General features: G+C 33.1%; 4 protein-coding genes across 12 annotated transcripts; all 4 read left to right on the top strand.

Moving 5' to 3' along the window:
* The first annotated feature begins 1,380 nt into the window (after positions 1–1,380).
* LOC110819484 (putative RING-H2 finger protein ATL12) lies at positions 1,381–4,209 on the top strand. The gene is made up of 3 exons (XM_022048699.2): positions 1,381–1,924; positions 2,991–3,088; positions 3,537–4,209. Exons 1-3 carry the CDS (start codon positions 1,766–1,768, stop codon positions 3,883–3,885), a joined length of 606 nt encoding a protein of 201 aa, XP_021904391.1. The 5' UTR covers positions 1,381–1,765; the 3' UTR covers positions 3,886–4,209.
* Positions 4,210–6,482: 2,273 nt separating this feature from the next.
* Positions 6,483–7,829, top strand: LOC110819566 (uncharacterized). The gene has a single exon (XM_022048809.2). The coding sequence runs from the start codon at positions 6,504–6,506 to the stop codon at positions 7,509–7,511; it is 1,008 nt and encodes a 335-aa protein (XP_021904501.2). The 5' UTR covers positions 6,483–6,503; the 3' UTR covers positions 7,512–7,829.
* Positions 7,830–10,952: 3,123 nt separating this feature from the next.
* Positions 10,953–14,636, top strand: LOC110819459 (uncharacterized). 9 transcript variants are annotated; one of them, XM_022048666.2, is made up of 5 exons: positions 10,953–11,113; positions 11,394–11,627; positions 11,892–11,930; positions 12,100–12,244; positions 12,749–14,636. In XM_022048666.2, exon 5 carries the CDS (start codon positions 12,790–12,792, stop codon positions 14,473–14,475), a length of 1,686 nt encoding a protein of 561 aa, XP_021904358.2. In that variant the 5' UTR covers positions 10,953–11,113; positions 11,394–11,627; positions 11,892–11,930; positions 12,100–12,244; positions 12,749–12,789; the 3' UTR covers positions 14,476–14,636. The 9 variants fall into 9 exon arrangements, with proteins under 9 accessions (XP_021904358.2, XP_021904354.2, XP_021904355.2 ...); XM_022048662.2 differs by having other exon boundaries at positions 11,843–11,930; XM_022048663.2 differs by having other exon boundaries at positions 11,843–11,930; positions 12,729–14,636.
* A 1,431-nt stretch (positions 14,637–16,067) lies between these two features.
* On the top strand, positions 16,068–19,128 carry PEX11C (peroxin 11c). Its single transcript, XM_022048831.2, has 8 exons — positions 16,068–16,248; positions 17,216–17,420; positions 17,715–17,789; positions 17,883–17,957; positions 18,062–18,142; positions 18,262–18,336; positions 18,446–18,619; positions 18,877–19,128. The coding sequence occupies exons 2-8, from the start codon at positions 17,229–17,231 to the stop codon at positions 18,910–18,912; spliced, it is 708 nt and encodes a 235-aa protein (XP_021904523.1). The 5' UTR covers positions 16,068–16,248; positions 17,216–17,228; the 3' UTR covers positions 18,913–19,128.
* Positions 19,129–19,693: the final 565 nt, after the last annotated feature.

Below are 19,693 nucleotides of genomic sequence, written 5' to 3'. Positions count from 1 at the left end.
TAAAAGAGTTTTCATGTCAAAAGATTAAATGATTATTTTTCAAGCACTTTGAGTCCACTAATGCTCTCTTTTCTTTTTAATTTGAAGTGAATCCATGACTTGTAAGTCACTAATGCACCTTACCCATAATTTCTTGTAACATAGTCTTTTCACCCACTAATAACTCCTTTGTTATGGGAAAGAAGTCAATTTAGAAGGCAATACATTATAAGATATTACCCAATTTTTCCATTTTAAAAAGATTGAGCACTACAACCATACATAATGACTCAAACATTATTTTAGAAAATAAAAAATAAAAAAAAATCAACCTATTAAAAGTAAAACAAAGTACATTATTTCTGACGCTTGCAAGTACTTTTTCCTTAGTTGTTGAACTAAAGGCATCACAATAAAAGAAATTCACTTTGCTTTATATTGTTTGTTAGTCAATTGTTCATTACCCACCATAAAAAAATAATGAACATGTAATTACATTAATCGAAACAAAAGTTAAAGGGGTACAATACCAATGTTTTAATCAGATATCTTCATTTTATCTAAAATTTTTGGATATATGTATATGAGTTATGCTCTTATTGTACGAGATCATATTTTATTTAAATGGTTAATTAAATTATTTATATTTTATTGAGATTATAGCAATAACTTTACTTAAAAATTAATTACTATTAAAATCAAATATTTTACATTAACCTAAATAATTATCCATTTAATTTTTATATTTTTTTTATTATTGATATTAAAAAATTACATCATTTATATGACACTAGCATTTAAAATTTTATTTTAAAAAAAATATTATCTAACGATATTTTCTTATTAACTAAATTAATCATCTCATAAAAAATATTTAATTAAATTATTTTAATAAATATTATACTCAATTTTGCACACTAAACTTAATATCTATTATAAGAATACATTATTACATAAAAAGTGATTAAAGACTAATTATATTATTTTAAATAATGTTGGACTTAATCATATCACATTAAAATTAAATTTTTTTGAATTGATTAAACTTGTATTTCCTTAGACCAAATTATTTGATTTAGTATTATAATTTCGTATTAGGGACAAATTTTATGATCTCAACCAAAATTAAATTTATAGCTTTTGTAAATTAACATGAACCATCAAAAGTTAATTCTCTTTGAATCATTGGATCATAGAATACCTTTTAGGCTCTTACCGAAAAGCAATAAGTTTGGTGTTAAAAGACCAAAATACCCTCCGATTCTCTTCGTCTAAAAAAGTAAACAATAATGTTAGACTTTTCAACAATTAAGGAATCCTAATCCTCTGTTTTTGTTTATTTCCTCTCTGGCTTTCTCTCCGTATCTTCTTCCTCCTTTTTTTTCTTTTTTACCGTTGAAGATTTTTGCCGCCAACAATGACTACCGCCTATCATCAACCTCTCTAGGTCCTTTGTTACTGTGGACCCCAGAAGATGCAAATCCCAAACAACAAGAAAACGGGGCCGTTTTTCTTTTCTTCCGCAACCCCTTTTCTTCCTATCTCCATCATCTATCCGTTTATGGCCCCCCATATTTCCTTTGTATTATCAACTTTGAGACCACCCAAACCGATTGGGATTCCATATGGGTAGTTTTTTTTATTCCCATTGAATAATTTGTCATTTCCTCAAGAATTCTCTTCTGGGTACTCGGTTTGTTCCGCTCGTCTTCTTGTTTTCTGTGCTTTTTTTAATCTTCTTTTTGGGTTGCGTTTTTGCGAGTATTGTTTGGAAATCGGGTTGGAGATGTTCGGTTCGGGGATGAACTTAATCACAACCGTGATTGGGTTTGGTATGAGCGCTACTTTTATTGTGTTTGTTTGCACGAGAATCATCTGTGGAAGGATTCGAGGGGTGGAGTCAAGGCCGATGTTCGAGACTGACTCCAGGATTGATCTTGAGCAGGTGCTGTGATTTCTCCGCCTCACCTTCCTTCTTTATATTAACAAGAAACAGCTTCCTTTTGGCGGTACTATAAAATTTATGGGTATTTGGCAATACCTACACATATGCATATATTTATATATATATATACATATATTTATATATACATACATACATATATATACTTGTCCTTGTAGTGGTTAATTCTCAGTTCTGCTCCTTAGACTTGTGGGTGAGAATCAGATTGTATATCTAAGGAATTTCTAGTTCCATATTAACAAATTTGACAATGAGTTTCTATTATCTAAATTGTGCTAATGACATTCTACAGTAATTTGGATAATTATATGTGCTCCTCAACTTCAAATAGTAGTAATCATAAATATGACAAACTAAATATATTTGTCAGCTTTATTTCAATATGTATATACATATATATATATATATATGTATGTATGTCGGCGTAAAACAAATAGGTATACATTCTTTGAGAATAGACTAGGACAATGAGAGGAGAAAAACTGTAGTTTCTTGTAATTTAAGAAATTGAAAGGTGCACCAGTTTTAAATGGGAGAGGGTTTTTTACAGTTCTTTATGTAGTGAATATTTTACAGTTAGTAGGTTAACTGGATCAAACCAAGTTGTTTTGTAGTTTTGTAGTGTTATTTTCCTTTAATTTTTGCACAAATCCCTTACACAGCGGAAAGGAAATTACCCCTTAAATTTGTTTTGTCTGATAGTTTTTACTTTTACAATTGAGCTTTGGTTTTGATTTTTACTAGTTTTACTTACCACCTACATCTACTGTCTTGACAATCTTAGAAGAGCTTACAAGATTGAACTTGTATATGTTTAACTATGTAGAAATTGAACCTTAATTTACAAGCCAGTCTTTGCGTGGATGTTTAGTTCATCATTCCCTCTGTAGGAGTTTGTGGATCTGACTGGGGTTATGCATTCCTGTGTATCTTTAGGATGAGGCTATTATGATGAGTGTGTATGTATCACTTAATTAAATGTATATATTATATATATTTCAATATGAGCTTTAATTTGGGGATTTTACAACTGTTGATTTACTGGCAGGCAGAGCAAAGAATCAGTGGTCTGGAGCCAGTTCTGGTTGCTGCAATTCCAACTATGAGGTTTAACCGTGAGGCATCCAGTTCTATAGAAGATGCACAGTAAGTACAGCCATTAAACCCATGCTTTAAGTCATTAGTGAACTGCAGTGATAACATATTATTAGCCTTGCCATTTCTTGTACCGTTTCATTACGGAGCAAAATGCTTTGGTTCTATTTGAGCTGATCGGTTTTCTAACAATGATTTTGCAATTATACTGTTCCAATTAAACCAGCATATGAACTCAAGACATAGAACTCTGATAGTTCATGAAATAACTCAGCATGATTAACTATTTCAAAGCTTGAACTGATACGAGATGTTGATATCAATTCTAATTTGTACTCACCTATACATTTTTAGCAATGAAATATATAATAATACAATAAAAACATAACCAGACTTCAAGCAAAACCAAATGAATGACTTGTATAACAATATAGATATTAGTCTTTTAAAATATTAGATAATATTGAACATGGGCGTTTCACTTGTTTTCTTGGTGCAGATGTTCAATATGTTTGGGTGAATATCAAGAGAAAGATGTGCTGCGAATCATGCCCAAATGCGGCCACAACTTTCACCTCTGTTGCATCGATACATGGTTACGAAAACACTCTACCTGTCCGGTCTGTAGATTCCCATTACAGGACTCGATCGAGATCACAAAACATGTTAGACAAGCAACATTCAACATGTCACAATCTATTGATGCTCCCAACAGTTCTCCAACTGAGCATTCTCGCCAGTGGCTGCTCCCAGGGCTTGAGCGTTCGTTAGGGAGTGCAGACAACCGAGGACATCTCAGTTCTGATGTCGAGAACTCCGGTAGTGTTGAGCTGGAAATAAGGCACTGATGAATGAAGAGACTAATTGGGTTGGTTGGTCTGCCGATGGGAAATTCTTATAAATGCTTCTGCTTGTCCCAAGCAACAATCTTCTTCATACAGGAGCAGAGTTTGGAGTTTTACAAAGGGGAGTGCACAATATGTTATTTGAAATTTTGTAAATTTGTATATATAAAGATCTTGAAAATCACTTGGAGCATTTGTTGGATATAGAGCTTATTTTAAATTGTTGTCACAGAATTACTGAGCTTAATTTCTAGATGCTCATCCATTTTATACCCTTTATAGAAAGAGCTGGAAATACTGAACCATCAAAACATTATTTATTGTTGATGTTTCGATGTCATTAAGCTAATTTAAAATTGCATAAGACTATCAGGATATAGCCGCATATTTATTAAAGATAATGTATCAAAAAAACTTTCATATTATTGGAAAAAAAAAAAATTGGTACAGTGAGAGAGAAAAACACAAGAAAATTGAAAAGAAAAATCGCTTAAATATTACACATTTTAGTTCAGAAGATTCCGATGAAATTCTCTTTAATGATATTCAATAATTTCATAGGAATGTGTTGTATGTGGTGTAGAATAGAAGACTAGTTAAAAGCTTAATTTGTCAAATAGTTCGCACACCAATTTCTTTCACCGTAGATATATTGTATTTTCACAGTTCAATTTTTCATGAACCAAATTTTGATAATCAAGACAAGATTAAAAAAATTTTAAATTAATTATTACAATATTTTTAAATTCAAATATAATTTAAATTTTTAATAAATGTCAGCCTAATAATAATATATTTATATGGATATTAAAATTTAGAAATGTTACTAATATGATAGCCATGTGGCTGCCGCATGCATTGACAACTTTTTTTCTTTTTTTAAAAAAAAAATTATTTTATTTTATCTATTTTTAAATAAATATAATATTATAAAATCAACTAGACAACATAAATCATAATATATATCTTCAATTATAGATTTACAATATTAATATTTTTATTTTTAAAAATTAGGCATATTTATATGTAAATACGTTGATTAAAAAGGTAAAAGAACTTAAAATATTTTTGTAATGGTATTATTGATTCAAATTAATTTGTTATTCCAAAATTGCAAGTCAACATATTGATACCGTCGAGGCATGGGTGTTTAAATTCGCTACCCAACATCAATTACCTGACAACCGCTTCCTATGTTGCAATGCAAATTTACAGTTCTTGAATTATAATAAATATGAGAGATATTTATTTAACTATACATAAATTTTTATATATTAAATTATTACAGACAGACAAAATTAAATGAGAATAAAATAAATTTGAGCTGAAAACTATAAGTTATTTGATAATTATTAAATTATATAACCAGTTAAGATTCTCTACAATCAACTAGTATATTTAAAAAAAAAAATTATTAAGTTAATTTTAATTTAAAAATATTTTTAAAAAATTAAAAAATACCACGTTATATATCTCACTCTTCTTTCTGTATATAAATAGATTGAATTTCTAAATAAAGTCTTGGTAATTAATTCATAAGATGGAGTAATTTATTTTAAATCTCATCGAAGTTTATGATATTTAATGTTTAAAATGCATCGTTTTAATTTTGTATTAATTTGAAATAATTAAAAAAATTATTTAATTATTCCCAAATATAGTGTAAACATATGGTGAAATTTAAAAAATTATTTATACCGAGTCTTTAGTGAATTTGGTGGGCACGTGCCAAGTGTCATTCCGTACGTGTCTTATCCACAAAAATCAGTTGCTAAAATCCAAACTTCACACTTCCAATCCCGAAGGAATGAAGGGTTGGGGAATCTATGGCCGTGTACTTTGATGACTCAGGTCCTAATCCAAGGGCCCAAATTAACACTAATTTAATTTTCTAATCATAATCAAACAAAATTAAGTGTAATTAATGCTCATTTTTAATACAAGGGCAATTCGGTCATTCAAATAAAAACAGCACAAAGGACATGACGGGCCCCGCCAATCATTCTCTCTCCAAAGCGCTACCGTCAAACGGTAGCCCCCCGCAAAGCCAACGTCGCTACGTAATTAAACTAATCATTCCCGCCGGATTTTAAAATTCGGATCCAACGTTCCAAATCCCTCATTCATTTACAAGCTGCCAAAACCTGACCGCCTTCGCGCTGTCGGCTTCTCTCTGTAATCTTCCTTCCTTAATCCTTAACCCACCCTTCTGCCTCGGCTTAATTAAGCCGTAATTAGAAGCTTTATACGATAACTTAATGAGTCTAAGCCAAAGATTGAGACAAGCCGAGGCAAGTTCCAAGCCGCCGTTTAATGTAATCATCAACTCAAAAAAATCCATTTAGCATTTTAAAAAAATCTAAATAGGAAACAAACAAACTAATCACTTTACAAGTGAATATTTCATTTTAATTATTGCATTGAATTATTATACTTTTATTATTAATTTACTAAGAATTTAAATTAATAATAAAAATCTAATACCATATGCCAATCAGCTAAATGGGGTTTTTTTTAGTTTTAAATCAATATATAGCCGATGTATATTATAATTTCTCCTGAATATTTTAGTCAGAATCACGTTACGTGTATATATACAGAATGCCAGATTAGTATTCTTTATGCCACATGCAATCAAATACCAACAATTCTCTCCAACTACAAACACACCTACATGCATACATTATAAACAAATATATATACCTCTCAAACTCTGTATACGGATACATTTAGTTTTTGTTTGTAATATAACTATGGCACGACTCGATCAAACAAAGGAAGCCACTGCAGCTAACACCACCACTACTACCACTACGACGTCGTCTGATAAACGTGCAAAGAAGCCAATAATGACCGGGGCAGCAGCTCGGAGATTCGTCGGAGTCAGGCAAAGGCCATCTGGGAGATGGGTGGCAGAGATCAAGGACTCCACTCAACGAGTCCGGCTCTGGCTTGGCACATACGACACACCAGAAGAAGCAGCCAGGGCTTACGACGAAGCTGCTCGAGCCTTGCGAGGGGAAAATGCTCGCACCAACTTTGCACCTGTCAACCAGTCTACCTCATCAGCATCCAACGGCAGCTTGGTGATGTCGTCCGGATCCGACTGTCGACACGGGCTTAGCTTCTCTTCGTTGAGAGCTAGACTGAGTAAGAACCTGCAGAACATCATGGCGAGGAGTACAGAAAGCAAGACGACGAAGAGTCGAGTCAGTGACCACTTTACTTTCGCGAGTATTTTCCATTTCAGAGGGTACCAGAACCAGAGCCCTCGGCCAGTTGATGTAAAGGGGATGGAAAAGGTTGTGCAGCCGAGCATCATCGTGCCGCATGCTGGTGGAGAGCCGCAGGAGTTGTGTTCTTGGGACAGTTCGGATAGTAGCAACGAATGCATCGGGTTAAGGCAACATGGGTTTGATTCAGAGGGATCGGATATAGGGGAATTGAATACTCTGGTGGGTGACCATCATCATCACCATAATCATTTTCATCATCATGAATGTATGATGGGTTGGATGGTTGGGGCAGAGATAATGAGTGAGAAGTATGTGGAAGGTTCGAGGAGTAAGAGATTTAAGGTTTCATCTTCTGTTGTAGTGCCTCCGACCTTCAGTGGCTCTCCGTTTTAGTTGAGACAGAACATGGACATGCATGGAGCTTTTGATTTGCTTTCCTGTTTTGTTTTCATGGCGAAGGGGGTTGGAAAGTACTGATTGAGGTCCAGAAAATTTAGAGCTGAGAAAATTGCAGAGGTACGAATGGGAATGTTTCTTGTTTGGATGGTGGGAAAGAAGATTGTAATTTAGTTCTTGAATGAAACTAAGGACAGATCTAGAAAGAGAAAGAATGTTATAATACTGAAAATGGCAACTTGCATGAAACCAAAGCACACGTGATAGTATTGTGTCTCATGGAAAATATTGTCAAGCTTAATTGCAACGCATATAATCACTTGTTATAAATATTATTATAAACTATTATTATTATTTTTTTTCATTTGATGGCAGATATCTCTATTTCTTTTCAGTAGTGATGTTGGATGGAATTGTGAGCTATGTATATTTTATATTTGAAAGAAAATTGTTTTACGTATAATTATTTTTTTTAAAAAATTATATTATGATTAATGTATAAATGAGAAATAAATAAGGAAAAACATGAATTTATTCTTTGAAAAATTTTATGTATAAGTAAACAACAATTACATACAACTTCCAATTAACCAAAACGCTTATAAAAAAATCATAATTACAAAGACCATGAATATACACACACACACAGAGTCAACCACGAGTACACTTATATGTATGTATGAAAACAAATTTGGATTTATGGTAATTGAGTGGTAGAATAGCTTTCACGTCATTATGTGAGTTATGACGTTGTAATATTTTAAAATCTAAGTTTAAGTTATCCTAATCTTTTACCTCAAACATGAGTGAAAAAATTGGTAAATATTAAAAATAAAACAGTAAATATATAAGCAAAAAAAGTTACTTTTACCTGAAAGTAACCTAGACAATAACATGTGCTAAAATTGTTATTGTTAAATCTATCAAATTACTAATCATTATTTTCTTAAGTAATTGTACATATATTTTTTTAATATTTGGATCGAGTGATGCTCATTTGAATGTATATATCAGTAGATGTATAACTTTAATTTTTTTTAAAAAAAAACAAAATTATCTTATAACTGCTATTCAAATATTGTCCCTGTAATCATTAAGGAATGAATGGTCTTACTTCGGCAAAAGGTTTAAAACTTTTTGATGGGCTTGGGTCAGTCAATTGACCCGAATTACACAATGTCTCAGGATTTCGACCCAATTGATTATTCACGTACACGTGTCATCACATTATTTAATGGTGTATAAATAAATTTGAAATAATAACTTTTACCTGATCTGACCCACTAATGGTCGTGTGGAGCCCACCTTGTCTACAAAAGATTTGGGGCCCCAATTCTTTCTCACCACATGAACGGTGTCCGAGTCAAACCACATGTTTTTTTTTTTTTTAAACGGTTACCCTTTTTTTTTTTTTTTTATCATTATCCTAAAGAGATTATATTGGAATTGGAATTGGAATTGTCAAATTTTAATTTAAATTAAATACATAATTTTGAATTGAAATGATTTACTTTGTAAATTATGCTTTATATTGCCATTAATTGCAAAAATACATAATCTAAATTCAATATTTATATAATTTATTAGGAATAGATTGTTCTTTTGATTTAACGTTTGTTATATTTATATTAATGATATTATTTTTTTATTATGTAGAATTAAAATTTGAAATATGTTAATAACCACAATATCTTTTGAATGTTTATAAAAACAATTTATAGACGAAAAATATATATACTTTTTCTTTAAAAAAAAAAAAAAAAAGAACCACATGTTTTCTTCATGAAAATTCAATTCAATAATTTTATTATTGAATTAGTTGATAGGATGTCTGGAACAAAATAATTAACCCAAATAGTATAAAGTAATAGTTGATTACATTATCATTAATTATCTTCTACTTTATTTTTTAATTAATTCATTGCAATTCGAGCAATCCTGTACATACATTACTACTTTTTTATTATTTAGATATATTAATACTTTTACTTATTTATATTTTAAATTATTTTGTACAATTATTAAATTAAAATTTCAAAATTTTGAATTCCAATCACAAATTACAACTCAATTATTCTGGATTTAACACTGTCAAATCCTCATTAAATTTCAATTATGATTTCATACTTTATAACTCCCTTAAGTCAACCTCGTTTTAGTCAACTCGATCAATCTAATAAACTTCCCCAATTTTACGGTCTAGATTCCATCCCCGCATGCCCCAGTTTTGACTTGCGTAAACTATGCAATCAAAATCTCCATAAATAATTCTTTTAAAAATTAAATATTTATATATTATTTTCCTTCTTGTCAAAGCATAAATGTAGCAGCCGACAGACAAGCGCGTGACGTTTGGAGCCAAAAAGAACTCCCCCCCACCACGCGTCTTGGTAAAGGGTGCTCTCGTTTTTATGCTGATTAAATTAATTAATTAATTAATTAACAATTAACGGGTGCTCTGGTTTTTATGCTGTTTGAATTAATTAACGATTTTTAATATATACTTTATTAATAGTACTGTATTTTAATTTTATTTTTGTTGAAAAATCAATATTAAATAAGTAATTAAAGTGAATAATATTAATTAATGTATGAAATTATATGAAATGAGTTTTGAATTTGTAGCCCCCACCACAAGAGCATAATTGAGTGCAACGTTTAGAAGATGAAATGTACCTGACTTTTTTGATTGGTAACAAATCGATAATTATGCTTTGGAGGTTTGTTATTATTACTAATATTTATTTTTTGTAATTGTGACTGAATATTAAACACATGAAAGAAAACTGATGGGAAAAAGTACGTGGAGATTTTTCAAGACTCACTTTAATCATTTCGATAAACACGTGTACTTATGTTTTTAGTATTTTTTTTAAATTAATTTTTAGGAGACATATTATAATATATAATAATCAAATTTCAATTATTAAGAAGTAAGCTTGTGATTAATTATTAAATTAAGTATTATGGTTCTGAATAACGAATGACAAATGATGATGATATGTAATTCAAAATTTGAATCTCGAGCCGTTAATTTAATGGGTTGCCTCAAAACTGACAAGTGCATTCTTTCATATATATTTCAATTATGGCAGCATTCTCAATATTATTTTATTTTTAAATAATAAATAAATTATTTTCAATATACTTATTTAAAATTTTAAATTAGAAACATTTAATATTAATTCATTTTTATGAGTCCCTTGTTGACACGTGCGACAGACTGTAACAACCGAATCGTACGGGTACGCCGGTTTCGGCTTCATGCGTGGCAAAGTGCCACGTCGGTATCTTGAAAACGTAAAAATCCGAAAAAGCACATTCAAATTTCATCCAATCCTAACGGTCGAAAGGTCTGTACGGACTGTAATCACAGCCGTAGGATCCTCAATCATGCTCGACGTTTAAGCACCTCTGTCTGAAACGAAACATAGAAGAAGCCACCTTTCTCTTTCTACATCCCCCTCTCTCTCCTAAGACCCCACTACACTGTAAAATAATGTTTCTACTGAGAAAGAATCCAAGCGACAAGAGAAGAGAGACCTGACACATCGCTTCCTACGCGAGAGAGAGAGAGAGAGAGAGAGAGGTTGAAGAAGGTTTGATTTTTGAATTTGTTTCACATCGTGATTGTTTCTGTTAAGAGCTATGTACATACACAGTTTTTTATCTGTCTTGTTCACTCCATGTTTTGAAAAATTTGAGCTGTTTTTTTCTTTTGGGAAACTGGGTCTGATACTTCTTCAGAGTTGAAGATTCTTTTGTTTGTTTTTAGGAATTTTCGACCGTTTAACCTTTCGTTTGGGTAGTAGGAAGCAAGAACAGCTTCTGGGTATTTCTGATTATAAAAAAATTGCTTCTGGTTTGCTTATTTCTCAGAGCAAGAAGCCTGAAGAAGCTGTAACCGATATCTGCTTTTGGACGGATAAGGATTTGGTTTACACAGAGAGACTAAGAAGGAGATTTGAAGGCAAAGTTATTGTTGTCTGGCGATCCTTAGAAGCATTTCTGATTCTGGGTTGCAATTGAAAGGGAGAGAGTTTTGAAGATTAAGCTAGAGCCGGTTGCTTTCTGGGGCAAAAGAGACAAGTTTCAAGTTTGGGAAACTTAAAGGTTTGTCTTTGAAGTGATGTCTATGGCTTGCTTTCTTTTTAGCCCTAACCAAAAAGGGCAAAAAATTTCTCCTTTATTTAAAAAAAAAAAATCGAAACTTTTATCTTTTCTTCTTCATTTCTAATTGGGTTTCTTTTAGTTCTTTCATACGGGCATCATTGAATTGATGTAGATTAATGCTCTGCTCATGGAGGTTTCCTTTGCTGTCTATACAGAAATTTTGCAGAGACATTTAAACAGTTTCTTGGTTGTCATTTACTGCAGAAGTACGTTGAGCCAAGCAAAATCAATGAAATTTTTTAGGTATATTTTTGGAAGTTATTGGTTTGAAGTTTATTATACTGTTGCATCGAGTACTGGTTGATTTCATTAAAGAGTTTAAATATATATGTTTGTGTGGCCAAGTTGTTGATAGCGACCCCCATCTTCTCTTCAAAGGAAAGTCTCTCACTTTCTTTCTCTCTCGAACCAGCTAGCTCTATTTATGGGGATATAATCGGCATTTACAGCTAAGATTCCACCTTACTTGGCTACTTCCCTCCTCAAATCTTGACCGTTGGATGTAGATCAAGATCAAGTTACCAGAACCTCATCTCACAATTCTTGATAGTTGAAAAGTAAAGTTCCCTGATTTTTGTTCTTTTCTTGTTTTCCTCTCCAATATACAGTGTTACTACTTTTCTTTCACATGAACTGAAAAAGGGTTATTTTGGTAATTCAAGTTAATTTCACCTTCTTAGCCGTCGGTAACTCATTTCATTTTCATCAACGTTGTTTCAAAGTTTTGTGTCGTCATGATTGCTTCTTTTTATTTTTTCTTTAAAAAATATGTTCCATGGTAGCATTTAATGATAGCTTGAGAAAGCAAAAGGAAATGACTCGTGGGAACATCATAAGGCAGTTCAATTTTGTTGGTAGGATCTTGTTTTCAGTAAACAAGCTTCTTGTGATCCTAAAAGATTCTCGAAACGACTGATGTTGACCTATTTGTTTCTTTGTTTTTGTTATTGTTTATGATTGTAACTGCTCCGCTGCTTTGATAGTTTTATATGCCGACTTCTTTTCCTTTCACAGTTGTTCTAATTTTGGGTATCTCATAAGGTTTCTTCTCCAAAATACAGCTGATACAACGGAAGTATCGGTTTGATCCTTACCTGAGATCATGGTGGAAGATACTGGAAAGAAAGTTCTGATTGATAATAACCAGTCGGCAGATGATTGGCTGTTGCAAACACAAGAGCTTGTCCCGGTTGCGTTGGAGAAGGCTAGGGAGGTTAAGGGTTTTCCAGGTAGGTGGAAGATGATCATATTGAAATTGGAGCAGATCCCTTCACGTTTGTCGGACTTGTCTAGCCATCCTTGCTTTTCCAAAAATGCACTTTGCAAGGAGCAATTGCAGGCAGTGTCAAAGACGCTGAATGAAGCAATTGAATTGGCAGATTTATGTGTGAAGGAGAAGTATGAAGGGAAGCTTAGAATGCAGAGTGATCTTGATGCTTTATCTGGGAAATTGGATTTGAACTTGCGAGATTGTGGGCTTTTGATTAAGACTGGAGTGCTTGGTGAGGTTACTTTGCCTAAATCTATTCCTGGTTCCTCAATCGAACCGGAGGTTACAATGCATAGCAATCTCAGGGAATTGCTTGCCCGTCTTCAGATCGGGCATTTGGAGGCGAAGCATAGAGCCCTTGACAGTCTTGTTGAAGTCATGAAAGAGGATGAGAAGAATGTTTTGGCTGTTTTGGGAAGGAGCAATGTTGCTGCTTTAGTTCAGTTGTTAACGGCAACATCCCCTCGTATCCGGGAAAAGACTGTGACTGTAATCTGCTCTCTTGCAGAGTCTGGAAGTTGTGAGCATTGGCTTGTTTCCGAAGGTGTTTTACCTCCATTAATAAGGCTTGTTGAGTCTGGTAGCATGGTGGGTAAAGAGAAAGCTACAATTTCACTTCAGAGATTATCAATGTCATCTGAAACAGCCAGGGCAATTGTCGGTCATGGTGGTGTTCGGCCATTGATTGAGATCTGCAGAACAGGTGACTCTGTTTCACAGGCTGCTGCTGCAAGTACTTTGATGAACATATCTTCTGTCCCCGAGGTTCGACAAACTCTGGCTGAAGAGGGTATTGTAAAGGTTATGGTCAACCTACTTGACTGTGGAATTTTGTTGGGATCTAAAGAATATGCAGCAGAATGCTTGCAGAATCTTACTGCCACTAATGAAAACTTACGGAGGTCTGTCATTTCGGAAGGTGGGATACGAAGCCTATTGGCATACCTCGATGGTCCTTTACCCCAAGAATCTGCAGTTGGGGCATTAAGAAATTTGGTCAGTTCAGCTTCTATGGAAGATTTAATTTCTCTTGGATTCCTTCCTAGGTTGGTTCATGTTCTGAAATCCGGATCACTTGGTGCTCAACAAGCTGCTGCGTCATCCATCTGCCGGGTTTGCAGCTCAACTGAAATGAAAAAACTTGTGGGTGAAGCCGGATGCATTCCTCTTCTCATCAAACTGCTGGAGGCTAAACCAAACAGTGTAAGAGAAGTGGCCAGCCAAGCGCTTGTAAGTTTATTGACACTTTCTCAGAATTGCAGAGAAGTTAAAAGGAATGACAAAACCGTACCAAATCTTGTCCAGTTGCTTGACCCAAGTCCACAAAATACTGCAAAGAAATATGCAGTTTCCTGCCTTGCGTATATCTCTTCCAGCAAGAAATGTAAGAAACTGATGATTTCATACGGAGCAATCGGATACCTCAAGAAGCTCACAGAAATGGACATCCCTGGTGCTAAAAAACTGCTCGAGCGACTGGAAAGAGGAAAATTAAGAAGTTTGTTCAGCCGGAAATAGAGTAGTAACTTAAGGCTTTTTGTATAATAATTTCCCTTCGACTAATCCCTCCAAAAACTCATCCGGGCATGATAACTGTTTCATTGTCTGTGTGAAACATTAGTGTACTAGTAAGTAAGTGATGGGAAATCAATGTTTATTTATAAGTTAATTTTCTCTTATATATCTCCACATCTTTTCTTCATTTAAAGTTTTTTCCACTTTGTTTTGCAAATGCAGGTTTCTTGGTTCTCTAACTCTTCTTATATCACATTTTTTTGTCCTTCTCAGCAACCAAACAAAAAAGAAGTATTTTGTATATATATATATATATATATATATATATATATCTGTTGTGCTGTCAAAGAACTAGTGACATCATTGCTGATATTTTTGGTTATGATTTTAAGGGGTAGGTTTTTGAATGGAAACAAAATTAAGTATCAAATCAGAGAGCTCCAATATGCGCATATCTATTAACAAACCTTATTGGACAGCGACAACCACTGAACCATTTTAACCAAACACACTCACCAACCAAAACCCACCATCCTTCCTTCCTGCTCCGATCTCTCACATAATGTCATGTGACATGAGTTACATGATTATTGTATTTTAAAAATATATATAAAATCTATTTTATTTACAGTTTAAAATGGTTTTAAGAAAATATGAATTTAATATCTCTAATTAGGACTCTTAATTACTTTATAGTATTTAGAAATTAATTACTTCATAAAACACAACATTTTTAAAATCTTCTAATTCTATGATTGTTTTTCTCACTCTCTATTGTTAATTAATTTGTGTGATTTTATAAATAACATGCATCTATATATAAAATAAAAATGTAAAAATATTTTCATATAAAAGACAATATCACAAATGAATTAATATTTTGCCTAATTGTAATTAAGTATATAATTTAAATTTTATACGAATTAATGTGGTCTTTAAGAAGTCAATTTTAATTCACTAAATTTTAATTTTAATTTTAATTTGAGCATATAAGTTTAGTTTTATATGAATTAATTAATATGGTCTTTTCAATTGGTTCATTCAAATATTAAGTTTTAATTGAGCATATTAATTAATTTAGCAATCAATGATCAAATTGTCATCAAGATAATATGATCATTACATGTTTAATTATTTATTTTAACACATAAATTAACTGAAAAAATTAGTTAAAAATTTACTCATAGCAATTAAAATATTTGAAAAGAGTAAAAATTGACGTTGGGTATTTTTTATAAGACTGGGCTCGGGCAACTTGTGATGGGCTGCCGGAGTAATATCCAACGCCGCCCATTTCTTGGAATGCGTGATAAGAGCCTGCACACCCCATCATTCAAAAAGTCATAAGGCGCAACAGAATCAGAGTGTTACGTTCAGGTACTTTCACTCTCACCGTAATAGATCCTTGGTAGATCACCACCGCTTGATTATACTACCCGTCAACTAAATCAACGGCGAAGATTATCCAATAGTCAATTTCGGGTTATTTTGAAGAGAAATTTCGGGGCTTTTCATCTCCGTTTTGTTTGTTTGTTTGGGAAGGAGATGACCAAACAAGCCCTTATCAAGAGTCTATCTCTCATTTTGTAGCAGAAAAGGAAAAAGACGCAACGTAGCTGACGCTTGACACAGCCAGCCAGGCTCCTCAATCTCTCAATCCCCCTCCTTTTCTTTTCCTTAAATTCCCAATTAGGTTTCTTTCAATTTTTGCCTTTTCGGAGAGAGAAAGTTGGGAGATCGTGAATTTCAAGACCAAATTTCTGGGCACTCTTTTCGGTACTCTCTGTCTCTTTCTTTCAAAATCTCTCTCCATACTTATTGAATTGAACATACTTCGTTTTTTGATTGGTTATTACTACTTGAATGGAGCGTAGAACAGGTTCTCTGTGTTGTTGAAAGAAAATCATTTCTTCTTCTTGTTGATTTGCTTTTAGTCTATATATCTTGTTTGTTTCCAGGAATTTATAGGTAGAGTTTGATTTCACTTTGCTGTGTACTCCATTTTGGGTTTTTAAGATTTGATAGTTGTTCTTATACTGATTGCTTTTCGCGGTGGTATGTTTGGTTTCTGGGAGAACTTCTAAATTTTTAGCTGTTTTGCAAGAATTGGAGGAGTTTGTTTCAGGTGGATAGAAATCTTAAACCTGATGATAGCTACTCTATGTATCTCCTGAAAGAACCTAATAATTTGGTTGTGAGAATTATTTGTTAGTATCACCTTCAAACGAGAATCCGTAGGTTTTCTTAGATTGGATTAAAGGGTTTATGATGTATATGTAGTATAAATGGTCACTTTACTACTACTGACGACTGGTTTTTCTAATACTGTTTAATGGTCTATGACTATGTTTTGGGGTATTTGGCAATCTGTGGATTAATTTTTATCTTTCTTGGATGCTCATGTTAGTACCATTACAACTCATGATGGATGTTTCTGTTAATATTGGTTTATGGTATTTAACTTTGTTTTTTGGTAGTTTGTCAGGCCAGTTGTAGACTTTGAACTTCGCCACAAATTCTAGTTGTTTTTCAAACATACCATGAAATCAGTTTCGTAACTTTTTCAATTCAATAACAGTTAGTTCTGTCAAATTTGTATGGTACTATCACAAAGTAGAAGCTTATAATCTTTTGCCATCATTGTTGTTGGTCATCGGATGTGTGTTTCTTCTTCTCTTGATGACTCCTTTTGACCTTTTTCTCCTCCATGTCTTGGAATTATAATAAGATCTTGACTTATCAGGTCTCAGAAAAGAATGAGTTCATTAGATGCAACTAGAGCAGAACTTGCTCTTGTTGTTTTATATTTGAATAAGGCTGAAGCCAGGGACAAGATATGCAGGGCTATACAATATGGTTCAAAATTCTTAAGTAATGGAGAGGCTGGTACAGCACAGAATGTTGACAAGTCAACTAGCCTGGCTAGGAAGGTGTTCCGACTTTTTAAGGTCAGTTGGAGTATATTATGCGACATAAGTTTTCCTGATATGACTCTTTCACCTAGCGCATGTTCTACCCTCTTAACCACAGGACTGAGTAGCATCTGTATTTGTGCACTGTTTGATTAATTGATTACTGAAAGTAAGATACAAAATATAGAACGGCCGGAAATGCTAGCCTTTGCAACATTTCTTATAAACTAAAACACTTAATCTGTGAAAGGAAACTGATCCTTTTTTGAGCTTTTTTGGTTCTGTTTTCTTATTATCATGCTTATGTGACTCCTGTTATCAAATTTGCAGTTTGTCAATGATTTACATGCTCTTATTAGCCCAGTTCCTAAAGGCACTCCCCTTCCTCTTGTGTTGCTTGGAAAGGTATAAACTGGATAGAAGAAATGTTATTTTGTCTGAGATTCTATTGGGGAGAAATATTAATATTCTTTTTTCTTGGTAACTACTTAATTTCAGTCCAAGAATGCACTTTTGTCAACTTTCTTATTCCTCGATCAAATTGTCTGGCTTGGCAGAACAGGTATCTATAAGGTGAGGGTAAATATTTATTTTAGTGTTTTATTTCCTATATTCTTCAGCCTTCATGGGATATTTTGAGAAATATTAGCAGGAATTGAAATTGTTATTTCTTGTAGAATAAAGAACGGGCAGAACTAATTGGGAGAATGTCACTTTTCTGCTGGATGGGTTCTTCAATCTGTACTACCTTGGTTGAGGTTTGTTGCACTCCTTTGTTCTAGCAGTTGGCTACTTGGTTGCTGTCTAGATTCTTTTCACTACAAAATCCTTCTGGTTGCCGATAGGTATGATATGTTCTGTTAATTTTTCTAATCAGATTGGAGAGCTTGGAAGGCTTTCTTCATCAATTAAGAAATTAGAAAAGGATCTTAAAAATAGTGACAAGAGTCAGGTACCTTTTCTGTTTATTTTCTTAATGCATTTACAATTACATTGTTTATTTATGTGTTTTTAATTTTTTCCCATGTTGCCATCTTTTTAATGGGTATCTACGCCTGTAGAATGAGCAATACCGTGCTAAACTTCAAAAGTCAAATGAAAGGTCTTTAGCCTTGATTAAGGCGGGTATGGACATAGTGGTAGCAGTTGGCCTGCTTCAATTGGCTCCTAAGAAGGTTACTCCCCGAGTTACAGGGGCATTTGGATTCGTCAGTTCTCTGATCTCATGTTATCAGGTATCTAGTTCCATCTTCTATGCTTATTGACTTTCCATTCCTTTGGGACAAATAGGAGTTACAGAAGAAATACATGTTATCATTAGCATGCAAAATTTGTGAGAATCTTTAGAATGCTTGTGATTTTGGTTGGATTTGGATATTCTTGTTCAGAATATCTGTGGCTGATCCGTTGATTGGTTTCCTTCTTTTTCTTGGACGGATCCATTTTGCCATTCAAACTTTTGCTTATGAAGTCTCTGATATCTGTGATGCAGTTGCTTCCAGCACCAGCAAAGTCGAAGGCATCCTGAGGAGAGAAGCCCTTTTTGCTCAACAAGCTTCCTTGTCATTTAAATAATGAGTTTGAAGCTTTTTAACTTAAAATCCATGTTGGTGTAAGCTTCTGAGCAACTTACTATCTCGTTTTGGGTAACCTTGAAGTCTCTCCCTCCTACATAGGGCTTTATTGTCATAGTTGATTCTGAACATTTCAAACAGTAATAATATGTCATTATTTGTTATTGTTATCACTATTAGTATTATTTAAAAATGATTAGTCAGCTCTCTAATATACACATACATTGAACAAAGTGATCATCCAGTTACTTATATGGAGTAATTGAGACTAGAATATAGTGGGTTGTTTATGATTTATCACCAGCTATAGTCACTGAGAAAATCTATACATTGACGATTGAATTGAAATTCGTTAAATTCGGTTGAAAAGTAAGCTTAAAACAAGGAAAATGAAATCTTGAATGCATTGGATTTATATTCACCTACACGACAAGGCTTTCCGGCTAAGAACTTGGTTGAGTGTTTGACTGTGTGACTTGCGTTATCCAAAGTGCTTTGCTCTGGTTTCATTTTTTCTCAAAGTTCTAATTTAAAAAATATGTAATATATGTTTTTGAATTTGATCTAATATGATATATTTATATATAATTGATCTGTAGCGAAAAGCTTGCTTGTACTGAGAGAAAGGAGAGATTGGAAGCACGAATTACATACCCCACTTGTTAGGGATGAAGCCTAGAGTTGTATGATAACCAGAATGTTAGCAAGAATACATAATTAACATATTGAAGTTTC

This window comes from Carica papaya, chromosome 5 (assembly GCF_054855325.1).
Source record: "Carica papaya isolate Zhongbai chromosome 5, ASM5485532v1, whole genome shotgun sequence".
Classification (NCBI taxonomy): Eukaryota; Viridiplantae; Streptophyta; class Magnoliopsida; order Brassicales; family Caricaceae; genus Carica; species Carica papaya.
Note: the sequence above shows the minus strand (reverse complement) of the source record. Positions and strands in the feature narration are given on the sequence as shown.